Here is a 19,452-nt window from a genome sequence, read left to right on the forward strand (position 1 = left end):
TCCAGACTGCCTGCTAACAGCTCCTTAAGCAACCAGTGTTGACGAGTTTCACTGTCTGCTTTCTTCACTCAAGTCCATGTCAGGAGCGATGCTACAAGACTGTCACACTTAAGAGGCTGTGTTTCTGTTCCACAGCACGTATTCTGGTAAGATTGTTTCAATTTTTACTTATGTTGAAATTGCTGAAGACAGGGTCACAGTGTGAATCATTTTATCTTTTATAGAATCATGGGTTAATATCTCCTGAGGGAGTTTATTGAACAGTGGGGATTAATCAAATGTGTTTCTTTGATTTATGCTGCTTTTATATGAGATTTATTTTTTGGGCTCATAGACTGTTGTTATGCGGTAATGGAACGGAACAGGTGTTTTACTTTCACTTTGAACGCTGCGCCACTTGATAGCATTGGCGCACTTTTTCTCATAGCACGGGCAGTCCTGCATTGCGCACCACGTGACCGGGTGTGGTCAAACTTTCGTTTTCTCTTTCCTGACCGAGCTAACTGTCAGAGAGGTCGCTTCTTCTCGGAGTGCCTGGGTGTAGGTGGTGGTGAGTTCCCCAGTCATTGGTGAGGGTACTGTTGTTAGCACAAGCTATGGAGGATCCTGATATGCTTGAGGGTACTCCCTCTATTCCTAATAGTAATACCTGTCTATATTGTGTGGAGGCCTTGGTGTGCCCGCCCTCTCAACTGTGTTCTATATGCATCAACAAGGTTATTTTGTCTAAAAAGGTTAACCCCTTTAGTACAACTGAGCCGTCCACCTCTGAGGACTCACCATCCCATGAGGTGCATACCCATCAGTCATCTCCATTGTCTCATGCAGCTTCCCGTAGCACGCTTGATCCTCCGTCTGGAGGGAGCCTTTTACCATCAGACTTTACCGCGCAGTTAAAGACGGCAGTGTCTGAGGCCCTTAGTGCTTTACCTCGCCCTGCTAAGTGCAAGCGAAAGGTTAAACATAGCTCTCCGGGCCAGGGGACATCCAGTGATTTACTTGATTTGTCTGCCTTTCAGGTATCCCAGGATAGGTCACACTCTGAGTCTTCAGAGGGTGAAATTTCTGAATTGGAGTCTGCTACCTCTAGGCCTCCGGCTGCGGAGGAGTGATCCTTTAGATTTGATTGAACACTTATGTTTTCTTCTAAATGAGGTTCGGTCTACATTAGAGGTTCAAGAGGCCAAGTTTCCTGATGAAACTTTGATCCCTAAATTAGACAGAGTGTACGAGGACAGGGTAGCGCCGCTTACTTTTCTCATACCCGTAAAAATGGCGAATATTATTAAAAACGAATGGGATAGAATTGGATCTTCCTTTTCTCCTTCGTCTGCCTTTAATAAATTGTTCCCGGTCCCGGACTCTTAGATAGAGTTGTGGGGTTCCGTCCCTAAGGTGGATGGTGCTATCTCCACGCTAGCTAAGCGTACTACTATCCCTCTTGAGGATAGCTCGTCTTCCAGAGAGCCAATGGATAAGAAAATGAAACTTTTCTCAGGAAAATGTTTCAGCTTACAGGATATTTATTTTTTAACCGGCAGCAGCTGTTGCCTCATTTGCTGGAGCCGTGGCCTACTGGTGCCGACTCCTTAGCGGAATTGATCGAGGTGGATGGTCCCCTCGACGTTATACAGGAAAGAATTAAGGCTTTGAGAATTGCTAATTCTTTTATATGTGATGCAAACATGCAGATTATTCGCCTGAATTCTAAAATCTCTGGTTTCTCAGTGCAGATGCGTTGGGCGCTCTGGCTAAAGTCCTGGTCTGCGGACATGACTTCTAAGTCTTGACTACTTTCCCTCCCTTTTAAGGGAAACATTTTATTTGGTCCAGGCCTGGACTCCATTATCTCCACGGTTACAGGGGGCAAGGGTGCCTTCCTACCGCAGGATAAAAAGAACAAATCTAAGGGACAAGGATCTAATTTTCGTTCTTTTCTTTCTGAGAAGTCCCAACATCAGCAGTCCTCCTCTAAGCCCGAGCAAACCAAGAGCACTTAGAAGCCGGATCAATCCTGGAATAAATTCAAGCAGAACCAGAAGCCTGCAGAGAACAAGTCGGCATGAAGGGGCAGCCTCTGATCCAAAGTTGGATCAGGTAGGGGCAGACTGTCGCTGTTTTCAGACGCTTGGTCCAGGGACGTGCAGGATCCGTGGGTCCTGGAGGTTATAGCTCAGGGATACAAGATGGGTTTCAAATCTCATCCACCAAAGGGCAGATTTCTCCTCTCAAGCCTATCTTTAAAACCAGAAAAAAGGGAAGCCTTTCTGGGGTGCGTGCGGGATCTGTCCTCCTTAGGGGTCATTGTCCCCGTTCCTATCGCAGAAAGAGGTTTGGGTTACTACTCATATCTGTTTGTGGTCCCAAAGAAGGAGGGATTTTTCCGCCTAATTCTGGACTTAAAGTGCCTAAACAAGTTTTTAAATGTCCCCTCTTTCAAGATGAAGACAATAAGGTCCATTGTTCCTCTAGTTCAGGAAGGACAGTTCATGACGACTAGATTTTAAGGATGCCTACCTTCACATTCCAATCCACAGGGACCACTTCCAGTTCCTAAGGTTTGTGTTCCTGGATCAGCTCTTCCATTTCATTGCACTTCCGTTTGGTCTAGCTACGGCCCCAAGAATCTTCACAAAGGTTCTGGGAGCTCTCCTGGCTGTCACCAGAACCCAAGATATAGCAGTAGCTCCCTACTTGGACGACATTCTGGTTCAAGTGCCATCCTTTCGTCTAGCAGAGGACCATTTGGTTTCTCTTCTCTCTCTTCTTCGATCACATGGATGGAAGATAAACTTAGAGAAGAGTTCTCTCATCCCAAGCACCAGGGTAGAATTTCTGGGCACTATAATATTTTCAGTATCCATGAGGATATTTCTAACCAACCAGAGATGGTGCAAGTTAGCTTCGGCAAGTCTTGCCCTCCAACCTCCTTAAGGCCATCTGTGGCTCAGTGTATGGATGTAATTGATCCAGCATGGACATAATTCATTTTGCCAGGTTCTGTCTCAGACCGCTACAGGCGATCATTCGGATCTGTCTCAACAGATTTCCCTGGACAACCAGCAAGAGAATCGCTCTCTTGGTGGCTCTGTCCAGATCAAGGACATTCTTTCTCAGACCATCCTGGGTGATTGTGACTACGGATGCGAGCCTCTCAGGATGGGGAGCTGTTTGGGGTGCCAAGAAGGCACAGGGCCTTTGGTCGCAGGAGGAACGCTCCCTCCCGATCAACATTTTGGAGCTTCGAGCAATCTACAATGCTCTAAAGGCTTGGCCTCTTCTGGGTTCGTCCCAGCTTATCAGATTCCAGTCAGACAATATAACCTCGGTGGCCTACATCAACCATCAGGGGGGATCGAGAAGCTCCCTAGCGATGAGGGAAGTATCTCGGATTCTGGAGTGGCCGGAGGCCCACAGCTGTTCGCTGTCAGCGATCCACATTCCAGGTGTGGACAACTGGGAAGTGGACTTTCTCAGCAGACAATCCTTTCATCTGGGGGAATGGTCTCTCCATCCCGAAGTGTTTGAAGAGATATGCTTCAGGTGGGGGACGCCGGAGATAGATCTCATGTCAATACCAAACTACCCAGATATGGGTTGAGGTCCAGGGATCCTCAGGCGGAGCTAATAGATGCATTAGCATTGCCTTGGAGGTTCAATCAAATCTACCTTTTTCCGCCTTTACCACTCCTTCCTAGAGTAGTGGCCCGCATCAAGCAGGAGCAAGCATCAGTAATTCTGATGGCTCCATCATGGCCGCGAAGGAAGTGGTTCGCGGACCTAGTGAGGATGTCATCTTTTCCTCCATGGAGGTTAGCTTGTTGCAGGGATCTGCTGGAACAGGGTCCTTTTGTTCATCAAAATCTAGATTCTCTGAGGCTGACTGCGGGGAGATTGAATGCTTAGTCCTAGCCATGAGAGGATTTTCTGAGAGAGTTATTGATACTCTCATTCAAGCTTGTAAGCCGGTTACTCGTCGCATCTATCATAAGGTGTGGAGAACCTACTTATTCTGGTGTGAAGAGCGTCAATTTCCTTGGCATAAAGTTAAGGTTACCAGGATTTTGATGTTCCAGGATGGTCTGGAGAAGGGCCTTTCGGCCAGTTCCCTGAGGGGACAGATTTCGAACTTGTCTGTTTTACTACACAAATGGCTCTCCTAGCTTCCAGATGTTCAGTCCTTTGTTAACACTCTGATTAGGATCAGACCTGTGTTCATATCTTCGGCTCCCCCTTGGAGTCTGAATCTGGTTCTTAAGGTTTTGCAACGGGCTCCATTTGAGCCTATGTATGAAATCGATATTAAGTTGTTGTCCTGGAAAGTTCTCTTTCTACTGGCTATTGCTTCTGCATGCAGAGTATCTGAGATTGCCGCCTTGCAATGTGAGCCTCCTTATCTGGTGTTGCATTTGGATAAGGCTGTCCTACGAACTAATTCAGGGTTTCTCCCTATAGTCGTGTCAGACCGCAACATTCTCAAGAGATTGTGGTCCCTTCTTTGTGTCCTAATCCTTCCTCTTTGAAGGAATGTTTACTTCATAATCTGGACGTGGTTTTTGCCTTAAAGTTTTATCTTCAAGCTACTAAGGATTTTAGACAAGTTTCTTCCTTATTTGTGGCATATTCTGGGAAGCGTAAGGGCCAGAAGGTCTCTTTGACTTCCTTATCCTTTTGGTTGAGGAGTCTTATCCGCCTATGAAACAGCGGGACATAGACCTTCTCAGAGATTTACGGCTCATTCTACTAGAGCAGTGGCTTCCTCTTGGGCCTTTAAAAACGAGGCCTCTATGGATCAGATTTGTAATCTGAATTATTTTCTAAATTTTACAAGTTTTAGGTTTTTGCTTCAGCTGAAGCAGCCTTCAGGAGAAAGGTTTTGCAGGCTGTGGTGCCCTCAGATTTGGGTCCGCATCTCTTTTTGTCCCTCCCGTTTTCATTCAGTGTCCTCTAGAGCTTGGGTATAAGTTTTCCAACAGTAAGGAATGAAGTTATGGACTCTTCTTGTATTAAGAAGGAAAACATAAATTATGCTTACCAGATAATTTAATTTCCTTCTGTACAAGAAGAGTCCACGGCCCCTGCCCGTATTCTCCAATGGACGGCACACTAAATTATAATTTTCTTCTGGCACCTTTTATACCCTGATATTTCTCCTACTGTTCCTTGTGCCCTCGGCAGAATGACTGGGGGATGAGGGACGTGGGAGAGGTATTTAAGCACAGAAGTTTTTCTAGTTTTTGTTCTAACTCAGTTGAGTGCGTCTCTCTATTTTCTTGTTTTTATGCAAATTACTCTTGGGTCTCCCTAAGAGTAAAAAGGGGAAACCAGAGGTGGACTCCTTGCACATATGCCCTAGAGAGATGCCACTGCACCTCACTGACGAGGCCCAAGGGAGGCCGAAACGTATGTCTGGGGTTTGTTGTTTTCTCTTGTTCAGAGAAGAATTGCCTGGTATTTCGGCGCTGGACTGTCATTGGGCAGGGTCAGACTGATATCCTACAGGATATTTTTTCTCTGTGAAAGGCATAATGTGCTAAAAGAGACTGCACCTTGAGTGGCACTGGCCTTGTGGACAAGCACGGAAGGTTTTCTAGCTTTTGTTCTGTCTCTGGTAAGCATCATTTATGTTTTTACAAAAAAATAATCATATATATATATCTATATATATATATATATATACATATTTAATTTTTTTTCCTATGTTCAGACCATTGGAAAGTAAAGCATTTATAAATACCTTCGACTTTTATCGTTGTTGGTCTAATGCAGTGTTGAGTTAGCGTGCTAGTGATATGTGTTAGTTTTTTTTTTTTTTTTTAACAGAACGCCCCATTAAAGTCTATGAGGAAAATAGTTTATGCGGTCGCAATATCCAAAGTTCTGAAGTTAGCGCACATCAGGTTTTTGCTTCCGCTCTTTTTATTATCAAGTTGTAATACGAGAGATAACCTGACCGCATAAAAGCTTTACTTTGAGCGCAGTTGGAGCGCAAGAAAATTTTTTAATTAGCGCACCACTTGTAATCTGGCCCTTAATCCATGAAGATCAGACAGGTTTTATGACTGGTAGAAAAAGAGGTCCAACTATCCAATTCATCTTCTGCAAATCCAAAAAATCTGGAATAGGGTTAATTACTGGTTAAGTAAAAAGATTACAGGGAAAAATATTTTTTTCTTAAATGAGAATTCAAACACGAGTGCACAGTAGGGAGGACGTGGTTTGTTTGTTTTTCCTTCTTTTTTTTTTTTGGAAGTAGTAATTAAGGAAACACAGAGAGCAGTGCAAAAGGTAATGATTTGCGGTATCTAATGCTGTCAATATTGATCAGATTAATCATGATAGACTAAGAAATGAACATTTTGTATTTATCTAAGTCGTAATCTCTTTGTCTGTATTGAGTGTAACCCTGTTATAATTTTAAAATTTGGGATTAGAGGCTTTGATTAAATCATCGTAGTTTTAATTACTGACATAAGGGGTCAATTTATTAAGGTGCATGCGGACATGATACGCTGTAGGCATTTATCATTGCACCAGCAGTTCTTGTAAACTGCTGGTGCAATGCCGCCTCCTGCAGATTCGCGGCCGCTAGCAGGGGGTGTCAATCAACCCGATCGTATTGTGTCTTAGGACCGCTGTTTCTTAACTTCCGCTTCAGGCGGACCTGAAGCGGAGTGGGTCGGAAGCAGCATCTGCTGCTTCATAAATCGACCCCTTAGATTTGAGCTCCAAATTAAGTGGTGTACTGCATTTTTGTTATATTTAGCTTTATAGAAAGATGTTCATTTGATAATGTATATTATTGTTATTGCACTCTCTGATGGATAATGTATATTATTGTTATTGCACTCTCTGATGGATAATGTATATTATTGTTATTGCACTCTCTGATGATATTTGTCTATAAGCTGTCTTTATTGTACTGAACTGTGTGCCTCAATAAAGATATATAAAAAATAATAATAATAGAATGACCTCTATGCTTTGTTTGAAACAAATTTAGCCTTACAGAATGCACAATGTTGTATCACAGATGAGGATATATTATCCTTCATCATCTACAGGAGTATTAGACCTACCAGAACTCTATTAAGACATATTCAAAGGCAAACAAAAATACCCCCCAAACCACAAGGTAAATTGCCCTTTTATCTATAACAGGGACATGACAGATAACAAGGTAGACAGGAGCAGCTCTAAGGACTTGTTTGCCAATTGCATCTGTAATCAGACCAGTATGTGAAATATAAAAATATAGAATTATATGTTTAATGCAATCAATTTCGTTACATATCCATTACTAAGGTACAGTGGAGGATAATAAAAAGAGCCATGAATAAAGGTCCTTTATCCCAGTGGAGGCATACAGTTGTTTCCTATGTACCCCAACTGTAGCACAAATATTATTAACCTTTACATGAGCAAAGGTGAAAATTATGTGCATCACTTGATATCACAAGCTTGTATGAGATATATTAATGAAGTAAATATAAAGGAATCAGATATTTATTTTATGTGTTCTGGAATGAAATGTTTGGTAATATGACAGCAGAGAATAATAAACACATAAAACACAGATATATAGTCCATTGATATAAATAATTATATGCAATTAATGTGCTCCTTTCATTAAAAAAAGAGGAAAATAAACTCTACTGCATGATGAGGAATGTAGTATATATGGTAACATCTTTATATTTTTAATAAACAATTCATACACAGTTTATCTGTCTCGTTTTTACTGTGGCACACTTCAGTATGATACACTTTACCTATTTTGCAGTGGCACATTGTCTCTGTGACACTTGGTCACAGTAATACACTTTCTCTGTTGATATCAGTGAAGCTCATTTCCAGCCCTCAAATGTCACTAACAAGCCAGAATCTAAGGTTTTACCAATTTGATGTGAATCAGTGATTGAGCAGTGGTCCAACGTATGCAGGGAAATACTTACACTCTGTCCTGTTAGGAGTGTATGAGGGTAGACATGAGAAATACAGTTTTCTTTGACATGTCATGTTTGCAATATCGGAAAAAAAAGAGGGCCAATCCCTGGAGTTGCCCTTGCCAATGCCCCAGTACCCACCAGGGGTACACGTACCATAGGTTGAGAAACTAGGTGTATCCCTTCAATGCCACAAATTTAAAAGGAACATACAATTGGATTCCTTAGAGATGAGCAAGACTGGATCATATGGATAAGCACAGATAACCAGCCAGTGGAGAGGCCCTGAAACTATCATGCCTCCTCCTGTACAGCATACTCTGCCACAGTCAATAAGTCTCTTCTCTGTATAGGGGTGTCTGTATGTTGGGATTACTTGCAAGATAACAAGCAAGCGCCTAGATTACGAGTTCTGCGTTAGCCTTAAAAAGCAGCGTTAAGGGGTCCTAATGCTGCTTTTTAACGTCCGCTGGTATTGCGAGTAAGGCAGGAAAGGGTCTACCGCTCACTGGATCAATCCGATTGGATCAGCCAATAGAATTGACCTTGCATTCTATTGGCTGATCCAATCAGCCAATCGGATTGAACTTCATTCCGATTGGCTGATTAAATCAACCAATCGGATTTTTCCTACCTTAATTCCGATTGGCTGATAGAATCCTATCAGCCAATCGGAATTCGAGGGACGCCATCTTGGATGACGTAATTTAAAGGAACCTTCATTCGGACTTAGGACATCTGAAGAAGAGGATGGCTCCGCGTTGGCTGTATTCAAGATTGCTCCGCTCCGGTTGATTGAAGATAGATGCTGCTTGGATGAAGACATCTGCTGCTTGGAGGACCTCTTCTGCCCCGATCGGATGAAGACTTCTGCTGCTCCGGATGTCCACTTCTGGCCCATCGGTGGCCGGCTGGCTGAAGACGGCTCAAGGTAGGGTGATCTTCAGGGGGGTAGTGTTAGGTTTTTTAAGGGGGGATCGGGTGGGTTTAGAGTAGGGGGTGTGTTGTAATGTTGGGGGGGATTGTATTTTTCTTTACAGGTAAAAGAGCTGATTACTCTGGGGCAATGCCCCGCAAAAAGCCCTTTTAAGGGCTGGTAAAAGAGCTGATTACTTTGTAATTTAGTTTAGGGTAGGGAATTTTATTATTTTGGGGGGCTTTTTTATTTTATTAGGGGGCTTAGATTAGGTGTAATTAGATTAAAATGTTTGTAATATTATTCTTGTAATATATATTTTGTATTATAGTTTAGTTTATTGAATTACATTTTAGTTTAGATAATTGTAGGTAACTTAGTTAATTAATTTATTGATAGTGTAGTGTTAGGTGTATTTGTAACTTAGGTTAGGATTTATTTTACAGGTAATTTTGTAATTATTTTAACTAGGTAGCTATTAAATAGTTAATAACTATTTAATAGCTATTGTACCTAGTTAAAATAAATACAAAGTTGCCTGTAAAATAAATATAAATCCTAAAATAGCTACAATGTAGCTAATAGTTATAGTGTAGCTATATTAGGGTTTATTTTATAGGTATGTATTTAGTTTTAAATAGGATTAATTTATTTAATGATAGTAATTTTAGTTTGTTTTATTTAAATTATATTTAATTTAGGGTTAGGGTTAGACTTAGGTTTAGGGGATAATAACTTTATTATAGTAGCGGCAACGTTGGGGTCGGGAGATTAAGGGTTAATAGTTGTAGGTAGGTAGCGGCGATGTTAGGGAGGGCAGATTAGGGGTTAATGCAATTTATTATAGTGTTTGCGAGGCGGGAGTGCGGCGGTTTAGGGGTTAATACATTTATTATAGTGGCGGTGATGTCCGGTTGGCAGATTAGGGGTTAATAAGTGTAGGTAGGTGGCGGCGACGTTGAGGGGGGACAGATTAGCGGTTAATAAATATAATATAGGTGTCGGCGATGTTAGGGACAGCAGATTAGGGGTTCATAGCTATAATGTAGTTGGCGGCGGTGTCTGGAGCGGCAGATTAGGGGTTAATAATATAATGTAGGTGTAAGTGATAGCGGGGACGGCAGATTAGGGGTTAATAAGTGTAAGGTTAGGGGTGTTTAGACTCGGGGTTCATGTTAGGGTGTTAGGTGTAGACTTAGAAAGTGTTTCCCCATAGGAAAAAATGGGGCTGCGTTAGGAGCTGAACGCTGCTTTTTTGCAGGTGTTAGGTTTTTTTCAGCCAGCTCAGACCCATTGTTTCCTATGGGGAAATCGTGCACGAGAAAGTTTTTTAAGCTTACCGCTACCGTAAGCAACGCTGGTATTGAGGGTTGAAGTGGAGCTAAATTTGGTTCAACGCTCACTTTTCTGAGGCTAAACGCAGCCATTCAGACAACTCGTAATACCAGCGTTGTCTTAAGGGTGTGCTGGAGAAAAAAGGCTTGTTAGCACCGCAGGTCTTTACCGACAAAACTCGTAATCTAGGCGAAGGTTTTCTGGCTGCTGTTATGGGGTGGCTAGATTTTTGCATTAATGGGGTGCTGTAAACCCAGAGGTCTCAAACTTTCATTCTTCAGTAAGGGGGTATATACGTTGAGTTTCCTACCTTCTCAGTCTTTTAGTATACATTTCTTCTTCCTACTTTAGCACTGAGAAGCCATTTGCTCACCAGTAATTGTGTCATTCTGTAAAAGAAGAAGAATTTCAGACTCAACCTTCAACCGATACCATCAAATTTAGAGAAAAGCAAGGGGTTCTAGGAAATATGGGACAAATACTTGTTGGCTTTTTACTTTGAATCTAGTTATTCATTTATTTGTTTATTACTCTTTTTTTTTTTCAGAAATGCTGAAATCTAATAATTCATATAGGGTAGAAAGGGCTACAAGGTGCCTGGAGGTTCTCTGTATTTTGAAGGAAACTTACTGGGAGAACATTTTTGAAGCAGGTAAGCTTGTGCCACTCACTGGGCAAAAATATTCAACTAGTTATCTCAAGTAAAGTAGCCCTGTGCCGATATAATAATACCTGTTATCAGTGCCACGAGTCGATTAAAGGGCCATAATACCGAAATGTTTAAACACTTGAAAGTGATGCAGCACAGCTGTAGAAAGCTGACTAGAAAATATCACCTGAACATCTCTATGTAAAAAAGAAAGATATTTTACCTCAAAAGTTCCTCAGTATTAGTATGTCTGTCCCGGGACAGCTGAAAGGATGAGCCTTGTGCACTCTCATGTAATTTCCCTATTCAGTTTAGGGAAGTTTACAATGAAATCTCATGAGAGTTAAGTCAAATCTCATGAGATCACAGTAAAAGAGTTCATGACCTCAGCACTGCTGATGCTGATTGGCTGCTGTTCATTTCTTCATTTTTTTTTATTTTTTTTTACCTGCAGCTGGGAGCAGCTGAGTATAACTTTTTACACAGAACTTACTCTGCTGAGCTGAGGAGATTGTGAGGTAAAATATCTTCCTTTTTTACATATGCTCAGGTGATATTTTCCTGTCAGCTTTTTACAATTAAACTGCATCAGTTTCAAGTGATTTAGCAGATGAGTATTATGTCCCTTTAAGTTCGAGGTTGTGCGCTATACAAGTATCCAATTATTATTATTATTATGATATTGTCATAGAAAAATGTTGTTTCTGAGTTACGTATCAGTTCTCTCTTTTTTTCTTTTAGGGTAAATTTTTTTTATTACGCAATTCACAAAATTCTGTTTTCATTAATTTTCTGAGACGCTGAAGAAAACGAGTTGTAATATCAACATCTCTTTAAATTTTCCCTTTAGAAATTGCTTTTTATTTTAATGGAGCCACTTTGTAAATGTCTCAAAAATAATTATTTATGTAAATCAAAATCATGGCCTAAAACCTTTATGGTTCTGTAGTGCCCGAGGATCCCTCTTAAATAAATAGCTTTCAGGAACAGGTTACAGTAAAATAAAGTAGCATCCTTTATTTGTAAGAAATTCATATAAAGTACATAGGGCAAAATGTGAAATATATAGTATAATAACAAGAATCTTAAATTAAACTCCAAATGGCTTTTCCTATAAAGTGTCAGATTGCAAGTAGAGCGTTATTAAACATTCCAATATTCTTCACATAGCAGAATATGTTATATTTATTCATAAATACATATTTCTGCATATATCTGATGGTATTTTGGTAGAATATATATTTATACATATATATAGATGATATAGGTATAGCTATATACAGATATATATATATATATATATATATATATATATATATATATATATATATATAGAGAGAGAGAGAGAGAGAGAGAGAGAGAGAGAGAGAGGAATATCTATTTATAAATACTCAGAACATATTCCCCTATGTGAAGAACATTGGAATGTGAAATATTTACAGTAAATACACCGTATAACACTTTATTAAAAATTAATATTGCATAAATATTCTTTTACATGTTTTCATCTGCTTATCTGCAAAGGGCTCCAATGCACTTATATATATGTATATATGTGTGTACATAGGTATTTATGTGTTTGTGTATATTTGTCTGTAAATACATATATACACATATAAATACATCTGTACACACATATGTGAAACTTTTTTGTTACGTGTTTATTATCTAAATAATTCTCACACCAGTGCCTTGCATAGGAATGTGACCTCCCTTCTCCTTCAGATAAGCACATTGCTTTGAGAACAAGATAGTGTGAATAGAACAGTTTAATACATGTGTAACTTTCCATAAATACATTTCTCTTAAAGGGAAATATAAGTGCTGAATATGTATATATACTAAATATATGTATGCATACTGTGTATAGGTGTTCTCTAACAAGAAGAGGTGTAATATAAACTGCTAATACATTGACTATTGATTCATTATTTGTATATGAAATCATGAAAAGTTTCCCATTCCTTACAAGTGTGCAGATATTTTTTGATTGCAATGTCTTCTTCTTCCTAAATATAGGAAGTATCCCCTGTCTTGTGAAACTCTTAAGCAGTGGCAAAGTGACTTTGGAGTGCCTGGCTTCAGGGATTTTAAGCAACATCTCCTATCATGTACAAATTTCAAGGGCCCTTGTTGAGTCAGGAGCTGTTCCCATCCTTATTACATTACTAAGTTCCCAGCAGCCTGAGCTACAATCTCGATGTTCTGTTATTTTGTCCGACATTGCCCAAGTGGATAGTAATCAATGTGTAATAGCAGAAATGGTAAGTTTTAGTTAAATTAAAGAAATAACATATCTGTCTGTGATTGGTCATGCTTTTTGACATCAACAATGTTTAGTTAAAAGTAGAATTAGCATCCATATGATTTTCAAAAAGGCATTTAGACTGCAGCAACCTTAGCAGTCTTTATATTTGCCCCTTGTAGCATATTTTTTCTAGGCCTGTGCCTAGAGCAACAACATGATTCTTTCCCACTCATATCCTCGGCAAACATTTTTTTATTGCATTATTACAAATCAGTGATCTTTGGTTGTCTAATGGGAGTACATAAGCCTTCAATGTATCAAAGGAGCTATGAGAAATATACAAGGTAAATATGAGTTAAAATTATTGAGGGTGGGGGAATTTAGGGCAAGCAGATTTCTCACTACCTAGGGCTACACGAGAGAGGGACTTTTTTATGTTATTTCTTTCTAATGACACGATGAGTCAACGGATTATCTAATTATTAATATTGGAATATTCACCTCCTGGCCAGCAGGAGGCGGCAAAGAGCACCACAGCAAAGCTGTTAAATATCACCTCCCTTCTATCCAACCCCAGTCATTCTCTTTGCCTACGTTAGTGTAAGGAAGTGGTAAAGTTTGGTGTCTGAAAAGATTCTTCAATCAAGAGTTTATTATTTTATTTGCAGTACTAGTATGTGCTGTTTTTACTCCAGGGTGTAGCTGTAGTCCATTTTAGTCTCTTCAGTAGAGCATTGGTGGCTTTTAAGCAAAGGGAACTTGTGGGACATAATTCTCACTGCGCCTCCCTCATATTTAAATAAATGTTGCTGCTCTTATTATTATTTTCCACAGGTTAATGTGAGGGAAAGGACCTCTCCAAACCTATTGAGCTGCCTTGCTGCCAGGCAGATTATTGAGGTAAGTGCTAATTTATTTTCTTAAGCAGCTTTAAGGAAAATACATGGCACTTTACTATTTCCCTTACAGGGATTTTTTTTTTTTTTTTTTTTTTAAATATTTTTTATTGAGGTTAAATGTGTAAAATAACAGACAAATGATTTCACAAGTGTCAAGTATACCAAAGCAAAGAACATTCTCATCAAATTATCACAATAAACAAACATATCTGTTTCATCACAGTTATGCAAAATATGTTAAAGAATAACCTCACATTTTCAACTTATTCTTTGATTCTGAAAGCAATAAACATAATAGCCAATATTAGAAGTAGCTTTCATGGCATATGTTGAATATAATATAGAAATATCTCATATAGGCTATCTATAGTCTAAGTATAGAAATAATAACTTTTGGATAGTAGCTTTCATGACATATGTTGAATATAGTATAGAAATATCTCATATAGGCCATATATAGTCTAAGAATAGAAATAATAACTTTTGGATCATGTCATATAAAAACTATGAGTATGATTAGGAACATAACTGAGACACCTATGCATGAATAAAAGTATAACAATAAAGACAGGTAATTTCAAGAAAAACAGCAAAATAAGGCTCTGGTCACTTTTTAAGTGTAGGAGTACTATGAAAGGGGGCAAGCAAAGACTAATTGGGCGATAGGGCATGAAGCCTTTAACATCAGGAGATATAATGGACTATTATTGGTTTATTATGGCATATTTAAATATATATTTGCAACAACACCCTCAGGTGTATGAGGAGTCTGTGTTTAATCTATCGAATCCTCGTAGGGATATAAAAGCCAACTACGTGGAGTGATAACGTTAGTTATAACTTAAGGGCACTTATTAATTTAATTGCTACAAAAAAAAAAAATTGGAACTATGTTAAGAGTGAAACTAATGAACAGGTGAGCAATGTGGTTAAAATGAGAGTAGCCCAGGAAAAGGTCATGAAACTGTTACTACCACAATAATAGTGAAATATATTGTGGCCTGTGCTAGTAAAACATAGAGTTTGAAGGCATCAGCACAAAAGTACTAGGGGATAAACATTATATGTCTCCATTTCTCACATTTAGGTCCTGCCATTTGGGTATAGGCTCCATATCCATGAACAGATGAAGCATATTAATAATTAGATATCAATAGTAGTTAGGAAGCACATATAAAAATCAATTGGCCAAACAGTGATATGTTAAAGGCAAATACATCAAAAGAATAGAAATTACTATACACTCTCTAGTATGCTTCAATACCAAGATATTAGTATAAGAACTTGAAAATATAATATCTGCAAAGAGAGAGAATATATAATATTACATTAGCATTTCTCTAAATATGGTAAACTAAATAAAAATAACTGTCACGGCTGAACTATTATTAACTTCAAAATATTCCTGTCTCAATAGTGCTCTAAGCTCTAAACCTGTTAGGAGACAGCATATCAAAATCATACATAAAACATAATAAAACTTTATATGAATATATGAACTATATAGAGATTAGCGGCTTTCGCATAGTCTGATGAGCAGCAGCCGTCCTGAAGACATTTTAATATGAAAGACTATATACAGCAAGTCCAAAGTTTAGTCACTGAGCTGTGTAAGAATACTTTGCAAACCAGTATATTCGTATGTGCAAGTATGCTCAGATTAACATGTATTATTCCCTGAAGCTCATGCTAGCGTGCCGATGATACAGCACTCTCACAAACAACTACAAACATATACTGCTGCTTTACTCACTGACAATTAGACATGTGCACGGCTAAAAAATTCGGTTAGTTTTCGGTTCGGATCGATTCGGACTTTTCGAATTTCATTTCGGATCGAATCGGATTCGGCAAAATTTGAATAAATTCGTTTCGGATTTATTCGGATCCGAATAAATTCGTTTCGGATTTATTCGGATTCGGCTGAATTCGGTTCTATTCGGTTCCGAAATTCGGTATGTTTTAGTACACTAAGTCACTAACACCCATAAACTACCTATGAACCACTAAACCGAGGCCCCCCCACATCGCAAACCCTATAATAACATTATTTAACCCCTAATCTGCAGATCGGATATCGCCGCAACCTACATTATAGCTATTAACCCCTAATCTGCTGTCCCTAACACCGCCGACCCCTACATTATAGTTATTAACCCCTAATCTGCCCCCCCCAACGTCGCCGCAATCTAACTACAAGTATTAACCCCTAATCTGCCGACCCGATATCGCCGCCGCCTACATTATAGCTATTAACCCCTAATCTGCTGTCCCTAACACCGCCGACCCCTACATTATAGTTATTAACCCCTAATCTGCCCCCCCCCAACGTCGCCGCAATCTAACTACAAGTATTAACCCCTAATCTGCCGACCCGATATCGCCGCCGCCTACATTATAGCTATTAACCCCTAATCTGGTGTCCCTAACACCGCCGACCCCTACATTATAGTTATTAACCCCTAATCTGCCCCCCCCCCCAACGTCGCCACAATCTAACTACAAGTATTAACCCCTAATCTGCCGACCGCAAATCGCCGCCACTATAATAAATGTATTAACCTCTAAACCGCTGCACTCCCGCCTCGCAAACACTATAATACATTTTATTAACCCCTAATCTGCCCTCCCTAACATCGCCGCCACCTACCTACAATTATTAACCCCTAATCTCCCGCCCCCAACGTCGCCACTACTATAATAAGGTTATTAACCCCTAAACCTAAGTCTAACCCTAACACTAACACCCCCTAACTTAAATATAATTTAAATAAAACGAAATAAGTTTACTATAGTTAAATAAATTAATCCTATTTAAAACTAAATACTTACCTGTAAAATAAACCCTAATATAGCTACAATATAACTAATAGTTACATTGTAGCTATTTTAGGATTTATTTTTATTTTACAGGCAACTTTGTATTTATTTTAACTAGGTACAATAGTTATTAAATAGTTAATAACTATTTAATAACTACCTAGCTAAAATAAATACAAATTTACCTGTAAAATAAATCCTAACCTAAGTTACAATTACACCTAACACTACACTATCATTAAATTAATTAAATAAATGAATCCTATTTAAAACTAAATAATTACCTGTAAAATAAACCCTAATATAGCTGCAATATAACTAATAGTTACATTGTAGCTTTTTTAGCATTTATATTTATTTTACAGGCAACTTTGTATTTATTTTAACTAGGTACAAAAGCTATTAAATAGTTATTGACTAATTAATAGCTACCTAGTTAAAATAATTACAAAATTACCTGTAAAATAAATCCTAACCTAAGTTACAATTAAACCTAACACTACACTATCATTAAATAAATTAACTACAAGTACCTACAATTATCTACAATTAAATAAACTAAAGTACAAAAAACCCCCACTAAATTACAAAAAAAAACAAACACTAAATTACAAAAAATAAAAAAATATTACAAGAATTTTAAACTAATTACACCTAATCTAAGCCCCCTAATAAAATAACAAAGCCCCCCAAAATAAAATGCCCTACCCTATACTAAATTACAAAAGTTAAGAGCTCTATTACCTTACCAGCCCTTAAAAGGGCCTTTTGCTGGGGCATGCCCCAAAGAAAACAGCTCTTTTGCCTGTAAAAAAAAAACACAATACCCCCCCCCACATTACAACCCAACACCCACATACCCCTACTCTAACCCAAACCCCCCTTAAATAAACCTAACACTACCCCCCTGAAGATCTCCCTACCTTGAGTCGTGCTCACCAAGCCGGGCCGAAGTCTTCATCCGATGGGGCAGAAGAGGACATCCAGACCGGCAGAAGTCTTCATCCAAGCGGGGCAAGAAGAGGTCTTCCATCCATCAGAAAAGTACAAAAAAAAAAACAAACACTAAATTAGCAAAAATAATAAAATATTACAATAATTTTAAACTAATTACACCTAATCTAAGCCCCCTACTAGCTATTAATATAGCTACAATATAACTAATAGTTACATTGTAGCTATTTTAGGATTTATATTTATTTTACAGGCAACTTTGTATAATAACTACCTAGCTAAAATAAATACAAATTTACCTGTAAAATAAACCCTAACCTAAGTTACAATGACACCTAACACTACACTGTCATTAAATTAACTAAATAAATTAATCCTATATAAAACTAAATACTTACCTGTAAAATAAACCCTAATATAGCTACAATATAACTAATAGTTACATTGTAGCTATTTTAGCATTTATATTTATTTTACAGGCAACTTTGTATTTATTTTAACTAGGTACAATAGCTATTAAATAGATATTTACTGTTTAATAGCTACCTAGTTAAAATAATTACAAAATTACCTGTAAAATAAATCCTAACCTAAGTTACAATTAAACCTAACACTACACTATCATTAAATAAATTAACTACAAGTACCTACAATTAAATACAATGAAATAAACTAAACTAAAGTACAAAAAAACAAACACTAAATTACAAAAAATAAAAAAAATTACAAGAATTTTAAACTAATTACACCTAATCTAAGCCCCCTAATAAAATATCAAAGCCCCCCAAAATAAAAAAATGCCCTACCCTATACTAAATTACAAAAGTAATCAGCTCTATTACCTTACCAGCCCTTAAAAGGGCCTTTTGCGGGGGCATGCCCCAAAGAAAACAGCTCTTTTGCCTGTAAAAAAAAAACACAATACCCCCCCCCCCACATTACAACCCACCACCCACATACCCCTACTCTAACCCAAACCCCCCTTAAATAAACCTAACACTACCCCCCTGAAGATCTCTCTACCGTGTCTTCACCCAGCGGGCCGAAGTCTTCATCCGATCGGGCAGAAGAGGACATCCAGACCGGCAGAAGTCTTCATCCAAGCGGGGCAAGAAGAGGTCTTCCATCCATCAGAAGTCTTGATCCAGGCGGCATCTTCTCTGTTCATCCATCCGGAGCGGAGCGGCAGCATCCTGAAGACATCCCACGCAGAGCATCCTCTTCTTTCTTGATCCGACGACTAAGTGACTGTACCTTTAAGTGACGTCATCCAAGATGGCGTCCCTTGAATTCCGATTGGCTGATAGGATTCTATCAGCCAATCGGAATTAAGGTAGGAAAAATCTGATTGGCTGATTCAATCAGCCAATCAGATTCAAGTTCAATCCGATTGGCTGATCCAATCAGCCAATCAGATTGACCTCGCATTCTATTGGCTGATCGGAACAGCCAATAGAATGCGAGGTCAATCTGATTGGCTGATTCCATCAGCCAATCGGATTGAACTTGAATCTGATTGGCTGATTGAATCAGCCAATCAGATTTTTCCTACCTTAATTCCGATTGGCTGATAGAATCTTATCAGCCAATCGGAATTCAAGGGACGCCATCTTGGATGACGTCACTTAAAGGTACAGTCACTTAGTCGTCGGATCAAGAAAGAAGAGGATGCTCTGCGTGGGATG

At 38.8% G+C, this 19,452-nt stretch overlaps 1 protein-coding gene across 1 annotated transcript in view; it reads left to right on the top strand.

Moving 5' to 3' along the window:
- ANKAR (ankyrin and armadillo repeat containing) overlaps positions 1-19,452 on the top strand; it is a 510,409-nt gene that overhangs the window by 111,530 nt on the left and 379,427 nt on the right. Inside the window, exons 9-10 of the mRNA XM_053698605.1 lie at positions 10,745-10,849; positions 12,866-13,110. Coding sequence (XP_053554580.1) covers positions 10,745-10,849; positions 12,866-13,110 — 350 coding nt within the window. The remainder of the gene's footprint in view (positions 1-10,744; positions 10,850-12,865; positions 13,111-19,452) is intronic.

Source organism: Bombina bombina, chromosome 1, assembly GCF_027579735.1.
Source record: "Bombina bombina isolate aBomBom1 chromosome 1, aBomBom1.pri, whole genome shotgun sequence".
In the NCBI taxonomy this organism is placed as follows: domain Eukaryota; kingdom Metazoa; phylum Chordata; class Amphibia; order Anura; family Bombinatoridae; genus Bombina; species Bombina bombina.